General features: G+C 34.6%; 1 protein-coding gene across 1 annotated transcript; it reads left to right on the top strand.

Annotated features, from left to right (window-relative positions):
- The first annotated feature begins 11,413 nt into the window (after window positions 1-11,413).
- Window positions 11,414-14,514, top strand: LOC106762764 (NADH dehydrogenase [ubiquinone] iron-sulfur protein 7, mitochondrial). The gene is made up of 2 exons (XM_014646823.2): window positions 11,414-11,910; window positions 13,943-14,514. The coding sequence occupies exons 1-2, from the start codon at window positions 11,504-11,506 to the stop codon at window positions 14,175-14,177; spliced, it is 642 nt and encodes a 213-aa protein (XP_014502309.1). The 5' UTR covers window positions 11,414-11,503; the 3' UTR covers window positions 14,178-14,514.
- The last annotated feature ends 529 nt before the right edge of the window (window positions 14,515-15,043 follow it).

Here is a 15,043-nt window from a genome sequence, read left to right on the forward strand (position 1 = left end):
CACACCAGCTCTCTGCATTAATACTCCTTTACTTAACCCACATTCTGCTTCGCTTAACCATGGTTCCCAAGCCGACACTTTTTCCTTCACATTTTTTATCACTCTCTTTTTAAATATTAATGACTAACATATTTCTTTTTCATTAAAATTGCCACTGTCAAGTGCAAACGGATCAGTTTTAGATTTTTAATTTCCTTTTTCTTGTATCTCAGCCTCTAAATTACTTTTCTTTTCAACATCTTCCATTAAATGAATATTTTCAAATATAAAAATACATATAACCACTTGTTTCATAAAATTTCGGTAAACATTTTTATAAAACAATATATAGGTATAATTTAACGATTAACTTTATAAAAATCGTGTTATATATATGTGAAATTATTGACATAAAGTCCGTTGTCTGCAGTTATTGGTAAAAATCAGGTGCATTTTTTTAATAACAGAATGATATACATTATGAACATATTATTACATTCCATACAGAGCATAGGACATGAGGCTTGGGTTGGTTATTATAAGTCTAAATAAATATAACTTAGTACACATACATAGAAATGTGTTAATTAAAATTTATTGTTAATATTATATTATTTTAGAGCATAAATTAATTCCATTTATTATAAAATGTATCTTACACTGTTATACCCTGTATAATGCATGAAATTAAATTAATTACACTGAAATTAGCGCCTCCATCCTTCATGGGAAAAAACAAGCTAATTTTTACATTAGGATAAAAGTAACAAAAAATATATATTGAAATAAGTATTTACGGTATGAAAATATAAAACTTTTACAATTTCAGAACATTAAAGATAACTCTTAATTGAGGTTTTAAACTCGTTATTCTGTAAATATTTCTTTTACAAATTGAGTATATAAAATTGTTAAAATGATAGCGAGTATCCATAAAAGTTATATCACTGGTTAAAAAATAATATAAACAAAATTTAAGATGAATATAATATTTTAACGAGGAGAATTTGATCAATCTCTCTTATTTATCCTTGTGAACTTAAGTATATACATAAAGTAAATCAGAAGTTTATAACTTAAATTTCATTTTGAAGTTCTTATAATTTATTTTTCCTCTTTGTTGAAATTTTTAAACTGTTTGAATTCTAGTTTATGTAAAATCGGTTATAATGTTGATAAATTTATTCCGTGTGTATTTCGAATAATTTATGTGGATTTTTTTTTATATATTTTACAATTAACGTATTAGTTTAGAGATTAATTTATCCAATTATTATACTAATATAACCAAAACATTACATTAATTTAACTAACGTGTCGTGTTCTTGAAAGAAAAAAAAAAGGTCTTGTGTCTCATATTTTTAGCATGTGATACAATTAGTACAATGTCTCAGTCGAGACCTAACCAAAAGTTTAAATTATTTAATCAATTATTTTAACTTGCTTAAACAAACAGTTTGGGTACACATGCACAAGTATGTTTATAATTGTTTTTTTACATTATTATAAGATTAATGATAATTAAGAAATTTAGAAACTTCTAATTGGTTATGTAGTGTTTTGATCTATTGCCATGAATATATTAATTGATTCAAATGAATTTAATAGTTATCCTAATTTAATCAAAATATTACATCAGTTAAATAAATGTATTGTGTTTTAAAAAATAAATAAAAGCTAAGTGAAGTTTTAGAATGGGTTCACACCACTTTAATACATTCCTTTATCATTTGAGATAAGTACATAATGTCAGTATTTTGAAACTCTTAGCATTGTTCTTCTTTTCAATTTCATTTTCTTTTAGGATGAAAAGAATACAGATTAAGGATTCTGTTAACAATGTTTTTAAGGTATTAGTCAAGAAGTTTAAAAAAATGATTAAAAGTTACAGAATAGTTCATTAAAATAATATAAAATAAATATTTTTACATGTCTCAGTAAAATCTTATAACTTATTTATTGTGTTTTATTTTATATATTGTAGTGAAAATATATTTGTCTATGTATGGGTATACATTTTGTTTTATAATAACAAAATATAGGAAATGTAAAAAATTATTTTAATCATAATTTTGTTTCTGGCGTAATGTTTATGGTGAACATTAACCATATAGCTAGTACCATAGAATTGAAAGGTGTAATGTTTTTGGTGTAGTTCACCAGGGATTTTTTTTTATTTTATTTTTATGAATAAGCAGTGTCTTTATAACAGAATGACAAGTGTGATTTATTTGTCCGAAGAAGAGGAAGCACAAGTCATCATCAGTACCTTCAAACATTTCCAGTGCAAAAGGAGAAAGCAGTAACAGAAGAAAACAAAAACAGTGTTGCATGGGATTTGTCTACAAAATATATAAAATCTTCCAAAAAACAAAACACCATTCATAATTGAGAAAGAAGTGATTAATAACTATAGAGAATTCCAAGAGCGTGGTGCCGATCTCGGAGCAAGGAGATTCAGAGATTGCAAATTTCAATGCCATTTATTAAAACTCAATCCCGAGATGTCACTGCCCCATCTACACCTGCTTCTTGAAGACCACTTGTTACTAATAATTCTCACAAATTTTCCTAGCTTAATTGCATTCATTCTTTAATTCCTTTTCTCTCATAATTGCAATTTTGAACTTAGGGTTCGTGTGATCGGAGATAAATTTTGAACTTGGAGAAGATAAGAAAGATAGAAGAGTTCATCATTAATAAAGGAATATCTTTATTTTGCATAATCAGAAACTGTTATCCTAAACCAAAATTCAAGTAAGTTAGAAGTGAACTTACTTGTGTACCGGCACATGGTTGAAAAGAAAATAAAATAAAAATGTGGGAGAGAAAGAACCAAAGAACATTGTGCAGACTTTGGTATATAAAACATATAATTGGGCTGGGCTCACTCGAAAGAAAAGACCTTAATGACCTCGTTTGATTTTGTTCAATGGGTGTTGTTCCCTCCACTTTTACTTTGTTCCTCTACCTCCTCAATTTTTGTTCTTTTTCAAAATTACCTTAGGTTAAAATTTTGTTACTTTTACATTTACTTTTATATAAAATTTTATTTCTTACCCCTTTTACCCAATTGCGCAGCACACCTCATCCCATTCCCACTATCTCATTTCTTTTCTCTTTCTCATTTCTCTCTTCTCATTCCTCTTCTTTCATTTCATCTTTTCTCCTTCCATTTCCGTTTCTTCCATTACTTCCATTTTCTTGCTTACTTGGTTTTAAGTTCCATTTCATTGCTTCCATTGAGTTAGGTATTTGGTTTGTGTTGTGGAAGAATGTGCTTGGTAGTTTGCAGATGGAGTAGGTCACGACGCGTGATGCATATTCGAACTGTGAAACTTCCCGTTAAGTTATTCATGGCCACAGAGTAACTGGATAGAGAAGGGAATATCAAAAGCAAATCCTTATGTTTATTTGCTTGAGAAAGGCTTTACTTAATTGTGCAAATTATACAGGTAATACAAGATATTTGTTTAGCCATAACAGTCACTGGGTTGCCATCATTTCCTCCAAGGGAACTGGTCATATTTTTGTTCTTGCTTCATTTGGTGGATAGACAATTCTTAAGATGCACGATCAAGACACAGATGAGCCTGCTCTTTTGCCAGTTTTTCCTCTACCATGGTGGTTCACTCCACATTTCATAGTAAATCAGCAGCAATTGAGCTTGACACCCCCACCTCCTGTTGTTCTTTTAGTGGTTAGCAGAATAAAGAATAGTAATGTCGGATGGCTCAATACAATTAGTAGCGCGACATCTTTTGCAACAAGGAAAGTTCCAATTCCATCTAGTGTTGAGGAGGTGGTGGGAGCAAATGGGGAGGTGGAGGGAGCAAGTTACATGTTGCAAGTTATAGGTTTCTCTCAGCACCCCCAACTTTTTCAACCTTCAACCTGTAATCTGGAACCTGTAACCTGCAACGACTAACATCTTAGATTTTACCTGTAACCTGTAAATTGTAACTTCTAACCTATAACTTGTATCCTATAACCTGTAACCTGTAACCTGTAACATGTTACATGTTACCTGTAACCTATAACCTGTAACATGTAACATGTAACCTCCAACCTGTAACTTGTAACATATAACCTATAACCTATAACTTGCAACCTGTAACTTGTAACATGTAACATGTAACTTGTAACCTCCAACTTGCAACCTATAATCTCTAACATGTAACTTGAAACCTCCAACCAATAACTTGCAACCTATAACATGTAATATGTAACCTGCAATCTGCAACCTGCAACCTGTAGACTGTAACCTGCAACCTGCAACCTGTAACCTGTGACCAGTAACATGTAACCTGTAACATGAAATATGTAACCTGAAACCTGTACCTACAACCTGGAACCTGTTACTTATAACCTGTAACCTGCAACCTACAACCTACAACTTGGAACCTGGAACCTGGAACCTGGAACCTAGAACCTACAACCCGCAACCACCAACCTCCAACCTGGAATCTGGAACCTGTAACGTGTAACATGTAACCTGCAACTTGTAACCTCCAACATGTATCGTGCAAACTGTAACCTGCAACCTGTAACCTACAACCGATAACCTGTAATCTGCAACCTGTAACCTGTAACCTGTAACCTGCAACCTGTAACTTACAACCTGCAACAAATAACATCTTAGCTTTTACCTGTAACCTGTAACATGAAACCTATAACTTGTAACTTCTAACCTGTAACCTGTAACTTGTAACATGTAACTTTTAACCTGTAACCTATAACATCTAACCTCCAACCTAGAACCTGCAACTTGGACTGCATCCTGCAACTTGGAACTAGTAACCTGCAACCAACAACCTGTAACCTGCAACCTGTAACCTGTAACCTAGAGCCTGTAACCTGCAATCTGTAACCTCCAACTTGTAACCTCCAACATGTAACATGTAACTTGTCATCTTCAACTTGTAATGTGAACTATAACCTATAACCTATAACAGGTAACTTGACTCTTGTAACTTCTAACATGTAACCTATAACCTTTAACTCGAACCAATAACCTGCAACCTGTAATCCGTAACATGTAACCTGCAACCTGTAACCTGTAACCTAGAGCCTGTAACCTGCAATCTGTAACCTCCAACTTGTAACCTCCAACATGTAACATGTAACTTGTCATCTTCAACTTGTAATGTGAACTATAACCTATAACCTATAACAGGTAACTTGACTCTTGTAACTTCTAACATGTAACCTATAACCTTTAACTCGAACCAATAACCTGCAACCTGTAATCCGTAACATGTAACCTGCAACCTGTAACCTGTAATCTTTAATCTGTAACCTGTAACCCGTAACCCGTAACCTGAAACCTGGAACTAGGAACCTGGAGCCTACAACCTGCAACCTGTAACAGGCAACCTGTAACCTACAACATACAACCTACAACCTAGAACCTGGAACCTGAAACCTGCAACATACAACCTGGAACCTGGAAGTTGTAACCTATAACCTGTAACCTGCAACCTGCAACCTGTAACCTGTAACCTGTAACCTGTAACCTGTAACCCGCAACCTGTAACCTGTAACTTATAACCTGCAACCTGTAACCTGCAACGAGTAACATCTTTGATTTTACCTGTAATCTGTAACCTGTAACCTGTAACACGTAACTTGTAACCTATAACCTGCAACCTGCAACCTGCAATCTGCAACATGTAACTAGCAACTTCCAACCTGTAACCTGCAACCTGTAACCTGTGACCTATAACCTGCAACCTGCAACCTGTAACCTGTACCCATTAACATGTTAGCTTTTACCTATGACCTGTAACCTGTAACGTGTGACCTTTAACCTGTAACATGTAAATTGTAACCTATAACCTGTAACCTGTAACCTGTAACATGTAAACTGAAACCTGGAACCTACAATGTGTAACTTGTAACATGTAACCTGTAACTTGCAACCTCTAAGTTGCAACCTGTAACTTGTAACATGTAACATGTAATTTGTAACTTGCAACTTGAAACCTATAATCTGCAACGTGTAACTTGCAACCTCCAACCAATAAAATGCAACCTGTAACATGTAACCTGCAACCTGCAACCTATAACCTGTAACATGTAATTTGCAACCTGCAACCTGTAACCTGCAACTTGCAACCTATAACCTGCAACCTGCAACCTGCAACCTGCAACCTGCAACCTGTAACCTGTAACTTGTAACCTGTAACCTGTAACCTGTAACCTGTAACTTGTAGGCTATAACCTGTTACCTGTAACCTAGAACCAGAAACCTATAACTTGGAACCTGGATCCTGAAACCTGCAACCTGAAACCTTCAACCTGCAATCTGTAAACTGTAAACTATAACCTACAACGTACAACCTAAAACCTGGAACTTGGAACCTGCAACCTGGAATCTGCAACCTGCATCCTGCAACCTACAACCTGCAACCAACAACCTATATCCTGCAACCTATAACCTGTAACTTGTAACCTGTAACCTATAACCTGCAACATGTAACTTACAACCTGCAACCTGTAACCTACAACGAGTAACATGTTAGCTTTTACCTGTAACCTGTAACCTCTAACTTGTAACCTGTAACCTATAAGATGGAACCTGTAACTTGTAACTTGTAACATGTAACCTCCAACCTGTAACATGTAACTTGTAATCTTCAGCCTGTAATGTGAACTATAAACTATAACCTATAACAGGTAATCTGCAACTCGTAACCTGCAACCTATAACTTCTAATCTGTAACCTGTAACATATAATTTGTAACCTATAACTTTTAACCTGTAACCTGTAGCTTGTAACTTGTAACTTTTAACCTGTAACCTATAACATCTAACCTGCAACCTAGAACTTGTAACCTGGAACCTACAACCTGCAACCTGCATACAACCTGCAACCAGCAACTTGTAACCTGCAACCTATAACCTGTAACCTATAACCTGTAACCTGTAACCTGCAGCCTGTAACCTCCAACCTCTAACATGTAACTTGTAATCTTCAACCTGTAATGTGAATTGTAACCTATAACCTATAACAAGTAACCTGCAACTTGTAACCTGAAACCTGTAACTTCTAACATATAACCTATAACCTGTAACTTGCAACCTGTAACATGTAATATGTAACTTGTAACCTGCAATTTGCAACCTATAATCTGCAACATGTAACTTGCAACCTCCAACCAATAACCTGCAACCTGTAACATGTAACCTGCAACCTATAACCTGCAACCTGTAACCTGCAACCTGCAACCTTTAACCTATAACCCGTAACCTCAAACTTGGAACCCGAAACCTGGAACTAGGAACCTGGAGGATGGAACCTGCAACCTGTAACCTGTAACATGTAACTTGTAACCTACAACATACAACTTAGAACCTGGAACCTGGAACCTAGAACTTGGAACCTGGAACCTGGAACCTGCAACCTTGAACTTGGAAGTTGTAACTTGTAACCTTAAACCTGAAACTTGCAACCTGTAACATGTAACATCTAACCTGCAACTGTAACCTGTAACCTGTAACCTGTAATCTGCAACCTGTAACTTACAACCTGCAACCTGCAACCTGCAACCTGCAACCTGCAACCTGTAACCTTTTCCGTGACCTACAACGAGTAACATATTAGATTTTACCTGTAACCTGTATACTGTAACCTGTAACATGTTACGTGTAACATGTAACATGTAACCTGTAACCTGTAACGTGTAACATGTAACATGTAACCTCCAACCTGTAACTTGTAACACGTAACATGTAACCTCAAACTTGCAACCTATAATCTGCAACATGTAACTTGAAACCTCCAACCAATAACCTGCAACCTATAACATGTAATCTGGAACCTGCAACCTGTAACCTGCAAACTGTAACTTGCAACCTGTAACCTGTAACCTATAACATGTAACCTGTAACCTGTAACCTCAACCTGTAACCTGCAACATACAACGTACAACTTACAACCTGAAACTTGGAACCTGGAAACTGCAACCTGTAACCTGGAACCTGCAACCCGCAACCACCAACCTCCAACCTCCAACCTGGAACCTGGAACCTGTAACGTGTAATGTGTAACCTGCAACTTGTATCCTCCAACATGTGTCGTGTAACCTGTAACCTGTAACCTGCAACCTGCAACCTGTAACCTGCAACCTACAACCTGCAACCTATAACCTGCAACCTTAACCTGTAACTTGCAACCTGTAACTTACAACATGCAACAAGTAACATCTTAGTTTTTACCGGTAACCTGTAACATATAACCTCTAACTTGTAACCTGTAACATGTAACCTGTAACCTGTAACATGTAACCTGTAACCTGTAACCTGTAACTTCTAACCTGTAACCTGTAACTTCTAACCTGTAACCTGTAACTTGTAATATGTAACTTTTAACCTGTAACCTATAACATCTAACCTGGAACCTACAACCTGCATCCTGCAACATGCAACCAGCAACCTACAACCAACAACCTGTAACCTGTAACCTATAACCTGTAACCTGTAACCTCAACTTATAACCTCCAACCCGTAACATGTAACTTGTAATCTTCAACCTGTAATGTGAACTGTAACCTATAACCTATAACCTATAACAGGTAACCTGCAACTTGTAACCTGCAACTTGTAACTTCTAACATGTAACCTATAACCTTTAACTTGCAACCTGTAACATGTAACATGAAACTTGTAATCTACAACTTGTAACCTATAATCTGCAACATGTAACTTGCAACCTCCAACCAATAACCTGCAACCTGTAACCCGTAACATGTAACCTGCAACTGTAATCTGTAACTCGTAACCCGTAACTTGGAACCTGGAACCTGAAACCTGGAACTAGGAACCTGAAGTCTGGAACCTGCAACCTGCAACCTGCAACATGCAACCTACAACATACAACCTACAACCTGGAACCTGGAACTTGGAACCTGGAACCCGAAACCTACAACCTGTAACCTGGAACCTGGAAGTTGTAACATGTAACCTATAACCTGCAACCTGTAACCTACAACGAGTAACATCTTAGATTTTACCTGTAACCTGTAAATTGTAACCTGTAACCTATAACTGTAACCTGTAACTTGTAACCTGTAACATGTACCCTGTAACCTGTAACATGTAACCTGTAACTTGTAACATGTAACATGTAACCTCAAATCTGTAACCTCCAACCTGTAACTTGTAACATGTAATCTATAACCTATAACTTGCAACCNAACCTGTAACTTGTAACATGTAACATGTAACCTCAAATCTGTAACCTCCAACCTGTAACTTGTAACATGTAATCTATAACCTATAACTTGCAACCTGTAACTTGTAACATGTAACATGTAACTTGTAACCTCAAACTTATAACCTATAATCTGTAACATATAACTTGCAACCTCCAATCAATAACCTGCATCCATAACTTGCTCCCTCTACAAATTTCTCTCAGCACCCCAACTTTTTCATATCCCTAAATTACTCCTAACAACTTTTAGGTTTTGACTTTTACTATGATCTAAACTCCTATGTAGAGTGTTACAAAATGAAACTCTCTTTTTGGCTCAACCTTCACCTACATTCTTTCTTTTGTACTTACAAACATAAGATTTTGAAATCTAGTAAAAAAAAACTCAACACATAATTGAATTTTCAAATTCAATAAACAAAAATAGTTATATGAACAAAAGAATTTAAAATTAGATTTTCTGATTTTTAAAAATTCAAAATCATATTTCATTTGAGAAAATTAAAAATCAGATTTCAGATATAATTTCTCAAAATCCATATCCAGATTTAGAAAAGTAATAAAATCTACGACTGAATTTTGAAATTCAAAAATATTTCCAACCATATTTCAAAAATTAATTTAAAAACAAATTAAGAATTAGATTTCGAAATGTAATTTTCAAAAATCTACAATCGAATTTAGAAATGCGAAAAAAATCTAAAAATAAATTTTAAAATCCAAAAAAATCCACTGGTAAATATTGAAATACAGTAAAATTCAAAATTAGATTTCAAAATCTAGAAAAATAATAATTTTAAAATACCAAATTTCAAAATATAATAAAATCGAAAATCACATTTCCAAATTCGAGAAAATAAATTTCAAAATTTATATTTTAAAAATCAAGAACTAAATTATGAAATTCAAATAAAATTTTAGAATTGGATTTTAAAATGTGAAAAAAATCAAGAAATAAATTTTAAAATAAAATTTTGAAATGTGGAAAATTCAGAACCAAATGTCTAAATCTTATTTTTGAAAATCTAAAATCAGATTTCAAAATCTGAAAAAAATCAAATTAGATTTTAAAATTAAAAAAAAATCCAAAACTCATCAATATCTTTTTTATATGCCTCAACTCAATGTGATAAAAATGTTAAAAAATTCATCTTAATTAATTATAAAACTAATTCATAGTGTATAACAAACTTCAAAATTCCAAATTCCTAGCTAAACTTTCATTACTCTAAGTAATGACTACTTATTTTTCTTACAAAAAGTATTTATATACACTTTTCATACAAAATGCATGTAAATTGAGGATAAGTAAGAGTCGTCCTAGAATAAACCAGGTTTAGTACTTTTACTTTTTTATGTGATTTTTTTTAGTTTTCTATATCAATATTTTTGTTTTATTTTAATTTTGAAAATGCAGTAAATAGTTATTAAATTACATTTTGTAGCAAGTTCGTGACTGTAATTATTATTTTATGAGTATAATATGTTTTCTTTAATCTCCCATGTTGAAAGTGACGAAAAACTTCAAATAATTGAGCTTAAACAAAATTAAAAAGAATCAGGTTTAATACGGTCCTCGTATTTGTGTGAAAATCTCAGTTCGGTCCTAAAGTTTTGAACTGTCTCAATTAGGTCATAATTTTTGTAAAAATACACACATTTTACCCCAACTATTAACTTATCTCAAACAACGTTAAGTTTAGCTGTTGTGATTTTCATACAAATACGAAGACCAAGAAGGGATTAAGCCAACACGTCAGCATATCACAACAGCTAAACTTAACGCCGTATGAGATCAGTTAACGGTTGGGGTAAAATATGTGCATTTTTACAAAAATTATGACCCAATTGAGACAGTTCAAACGAACTGAGATTTTCACACAAATACGAGGACCAAGAGAGGTATTAAGCCAAAAAATTAGAATGATATAAATAAATTACGAGACAGAAATAAAGAAAATAAAAAGTAAGAATTAAAAAATAGTTTAAAAAGGCAATTAACCAAGTAAATCACATTTATTTGTACGAATGAAGTAGTAAGAAGTAAAATTATTGAATTTCTCTTAAGAAGTAGTGAATTTGAATGGTTATTTAATAATTTAATAAATGAAATAATAGTAATTTGGAAGAAAAAGGTAAGGAATGAAGCTGAAATGGGCCACGTAGTAGCCTTGGTAGGCAGTTTCGTCAACGATGTCTCTACCGTTTTCTAAAAAATAGAAAAAGGTTTGGCTGGAGCGTGGTCAGGGATAAATAGAGAGAGTCGTGAAGGCTGGGTGAGATTCATTCGCTCGTAGCAACATCACTATGGCTCTTCTCAGTCGAGCCTCCTCACGCATCTATCAAGTGCACTCCTATCAACGGGCGTTATCCCTCCACACGACGCTCCCAGCTCTCAACGCATCCACATCTACACACACGCCCACACCATATGCTCCGCCACCGCCTCCGTCCGCTTCATCTCCCGTCGGCGTTTCCAAGGCGGCGGAGTTCGTCATCTCCAAGGTCGATGATCTGATGAACTGGGCTCGCCGTGGCTCCATCTGGCCTATGACCTTCGGACTCGCCTGCTGCGCCGTCGAAATGATGCACACCGGCGCCGCCCGCTATGATCTCGATCGCTTCGGCATCATTTTCAGGCCCAGTCCTCGCCAGTCTGACTGTATGATCGTCGCTGGCACTCTCACCAACAAGATGGCTCCCGCTCTTCGCAAGTAAATCCTCTATCCCTTTTTTTAGGGTTTTTACTTCCCTAATCTCTTTTCCTCTTTGTTCCTTCTCACAGTTGATTACAAATCATATTCCTCACCCGATGCACTGATTTGCTCTGTGCGTGACATATGTGCGTGGTTGAGTATTCAATTTGACTTGATATGGCGTCGATGCCGTCGCGTCTTTGTTTGAATGCTGTTATATATACGTTGGAGAATTTTAAAGATAAATTGTGTTCGGTGTTCAAGAAGGCAGATGCCTGTTATTTGAGAATTTCTGTGACTAAATTGCATTTCGGGGATATTTAATCTGGTCAATGATTATGTGTTTTGTCTTTGTTATGACGTAAGTGTACATGGGTTAGGACTGACTGTGAAGCAGTCAGTACAGTAGATATATAAATCATAGTTAGCTATTGTAAAAATATTCATACTGAACAATAACAAACATACATGTATTCTGCCACTTCTTCTATCAGTTCCGGAATCCCTTCATTCTGGGGTTTCCTGATTTCTTGTTTGGCTTTCTCTCTATTGCCCTAGAACTATGTTTTCTCGTAACAGGCTGTTTTAATTGACTCTTGTTTTGGTGTTGTAGCCTTGTTTTTTTTTTTTTTGATTCAGTGTTGATAGGAAACTGCTACGAGGACACTGTTTTAACGAAATTTTTTTGTTGAGTTAGAGACAGTATAGGGAAATGACACACTAGCTGCAGTTTGTAAACTCTTTAAGGGGCTTGCTTTCTACCGTCCCATTCCTCACTACAATCCTGCCTCCACCTGGCATGTGCACAGGTTGTTGGTTGTTTCAAACTTATAATCCATATCCTCAGACTGATTTCCTATTTACATTTCTTTGCCTCATTGCTTCCACTTGCTTCTAATTCCTTGCCACCCTTGCCTTTCCTCGTAACGACACCTAACTAATAGGTCATGGCTAATACAGTTCTCTTCGTGATTAAATGTTGTTATAGAAATCACTTTGATTGAATGATACGGCATGTGAAAAGAGGTTCTTATGGGGATAATAGTTGTCTTGCATTGGATGAGAGGTGTGAACAGTTATGTCATTTAACTACAAAGTATAGCAATGGTTTTAAGTTGCTTTAGTTTTAGAAAAGGTGTAGAAGAGTATGCCAGTTTCACTTGTTAAATTTTCTACTATGTTATAGTACATATTGTTGGTTGCTCATCATTATCTATTACTATGTCATGATGAGATTCGGTAAGCTACTTAATTGAGCGCTAATTCTATAAGATTTTATCATCGAGGACTTAATTTTGTTTTTCAGAAGCTGGGAATTTTTTTAGGGAGTACAAACCTAAGCTAGATCATAAGAATCCAAAATAGGCATCATTTGGGCTAGAGCCTCTTCCAGCTAACATATTCTATGCAATCGAGAAGCAAGAGATACTAATTTGCCTGTTACTCTATCGGCACATCTTCTGACCAGAATGAGTGTATTTGGGAGTCTGTCTGCATGAGATTATTGCAATCCTGATCAGACAACCAAAGTAAGAATCATGAAACATTTTCTCAATGCATGAAAAACATCATGCATGACTGCCTGTTTCAAACACTACACGAGAACTTATGTCAGATTTTTTCATTAAGTTATTAGAATAAGCTAAAAAAGGTTTGTGGGAGTTATAAATTGTTTTTATATGCTCAAGTAAACTCTGGATAGGTTTTTCCGAATATCTCCCCACGTAAGTCTGTCTAGGAACATTAGCCAGCTTGTTGTGCCACTTGTAAGACAACTGCTTTGTTTATTTCAATTGTCAAAATCTTTTCTTTTGAGGTCTAATTATTCTCTACAATCTTGAAGAACATAAATCATAATGTTGGCTGTTACGTCTGTTGTAATGCCGCATGCGCACTTGGTTGGGATTTTTCTGTCATTGATCTTCATGAAACATTATCAATTTGATTTTTGGGTCATTTTTCTGTCTCCCCTTCCCTGTGAAATTCCATGTTCCGACATTATTATTGCCTTGGAACTTTATTGGTATATGACGCGGAAAAATTCTGGCAGGGTTTATGACCAAATGCCTGAACCTAGATGGGTCATTTCAATGGGAAGTTGTGCTAACGGTGGAGGATATTACCACTACTCTTACTCAGTGGTTCGGGGGTGTGACAGGATTGTTCCTGTTGACATATATGTTCCAGGCTGTCCTCCAACTGCTGAGGCTTTGCTGTATGGACTCCTCCAGCTGCAGAAAAAGATCAATAGGCGCAAAGATTTCCTCCATTGGTGGACAAAGTAAGGTCGACTAAGCTTATTTCTTGGCAGCCAAACTATTTTACAATAAGCAAATTCATGGTATTGTATTACCTTGCTAAGAAGTGCCCATGTTAGATGGAGATTGTGTCGATACATTACCTTATCACAGTTTCTGAATGTTCTATCTGCTCTTTTTATAGGGGCTTCATTCCCCTTAAGTTTTTTTATCTGTTAATGCTTCATTTGTGTACCCGGGAGTAAACTATATGTGAAAAACTCATGTTTGGTTTGTAAGTTACGGTTTTTACGTTGGACCAATTCCCCTCTCCAATGGTTCCTCATGGTGTTCCTATAAATAACTTTCATCCCTAACTTGTATCTGCCACACTCTCTTTCCTCAAAGCTTTGACTTGTAGTTCTCATTTCTATTTTTCTCTATAATTTTCAAAGAATGGATATGCTTTTTTATATAGGATTTGTCAGAGGAAACTTCTTTCTAAATCAACAATGATTTATTTAATGGATTATTTGTGGCTTATAGTCGATTTAGCATAAATGTTAAGGGTTTTTTCAGAGACATAATCATTGTAAAATATTTAAGATAAAATTGATCATATAAAAATATTTCATTAATATTTGTAATTATTTATGTTTTAAAAATTATATTTTTAGTATTTACGTCAATTTATAATTATTTATGTTTTAACATAAACAAAGACATGGTATATTGTATTGCTTATTTTTATTAATATTTATATTTATATACTAAAATGACTCGTTAAAATAAAAAAAAATAAAACAAATAATTGATAATACATAATACACTTCCTTTTTCATTTTTTTTTTACATTTGTCTTTAATCCAACATAATTTTGCTTTCATTTTTTTTAATACAATCATTTAAATGTT

Source organism: Vigna radiata, chromosome 5, assembly GCF_000741045.1.
Source record: "Vigna radiata var. radiata cultivar VC1973A chromosome 5, Vradiata_ver6, whole genome shotgun sequence".
Taxonomy (NCBI): Eukaryota; Viridiplantae; Streptophyta; class Magnoliopsida; order Fabales; family Fabaceae; genus Vigna; species Vigna radiata.

Coding starts and splice junctions, on each gene's coding strand:
- LOC106762764 (XM_014646823.2), top strand. CDS start 11,504: ATGGCTCTTCTCAGTCGAGCCTCCTCACGCATCTATCAAGTGCACTCC. Junction 11,911..13,942: donor ATGGCTCCCGCTCTTCGCAA/GTAAATCCTCTA, acceptor AAATTCTGGCAG/GGTTTATGACCAAATGCCTG.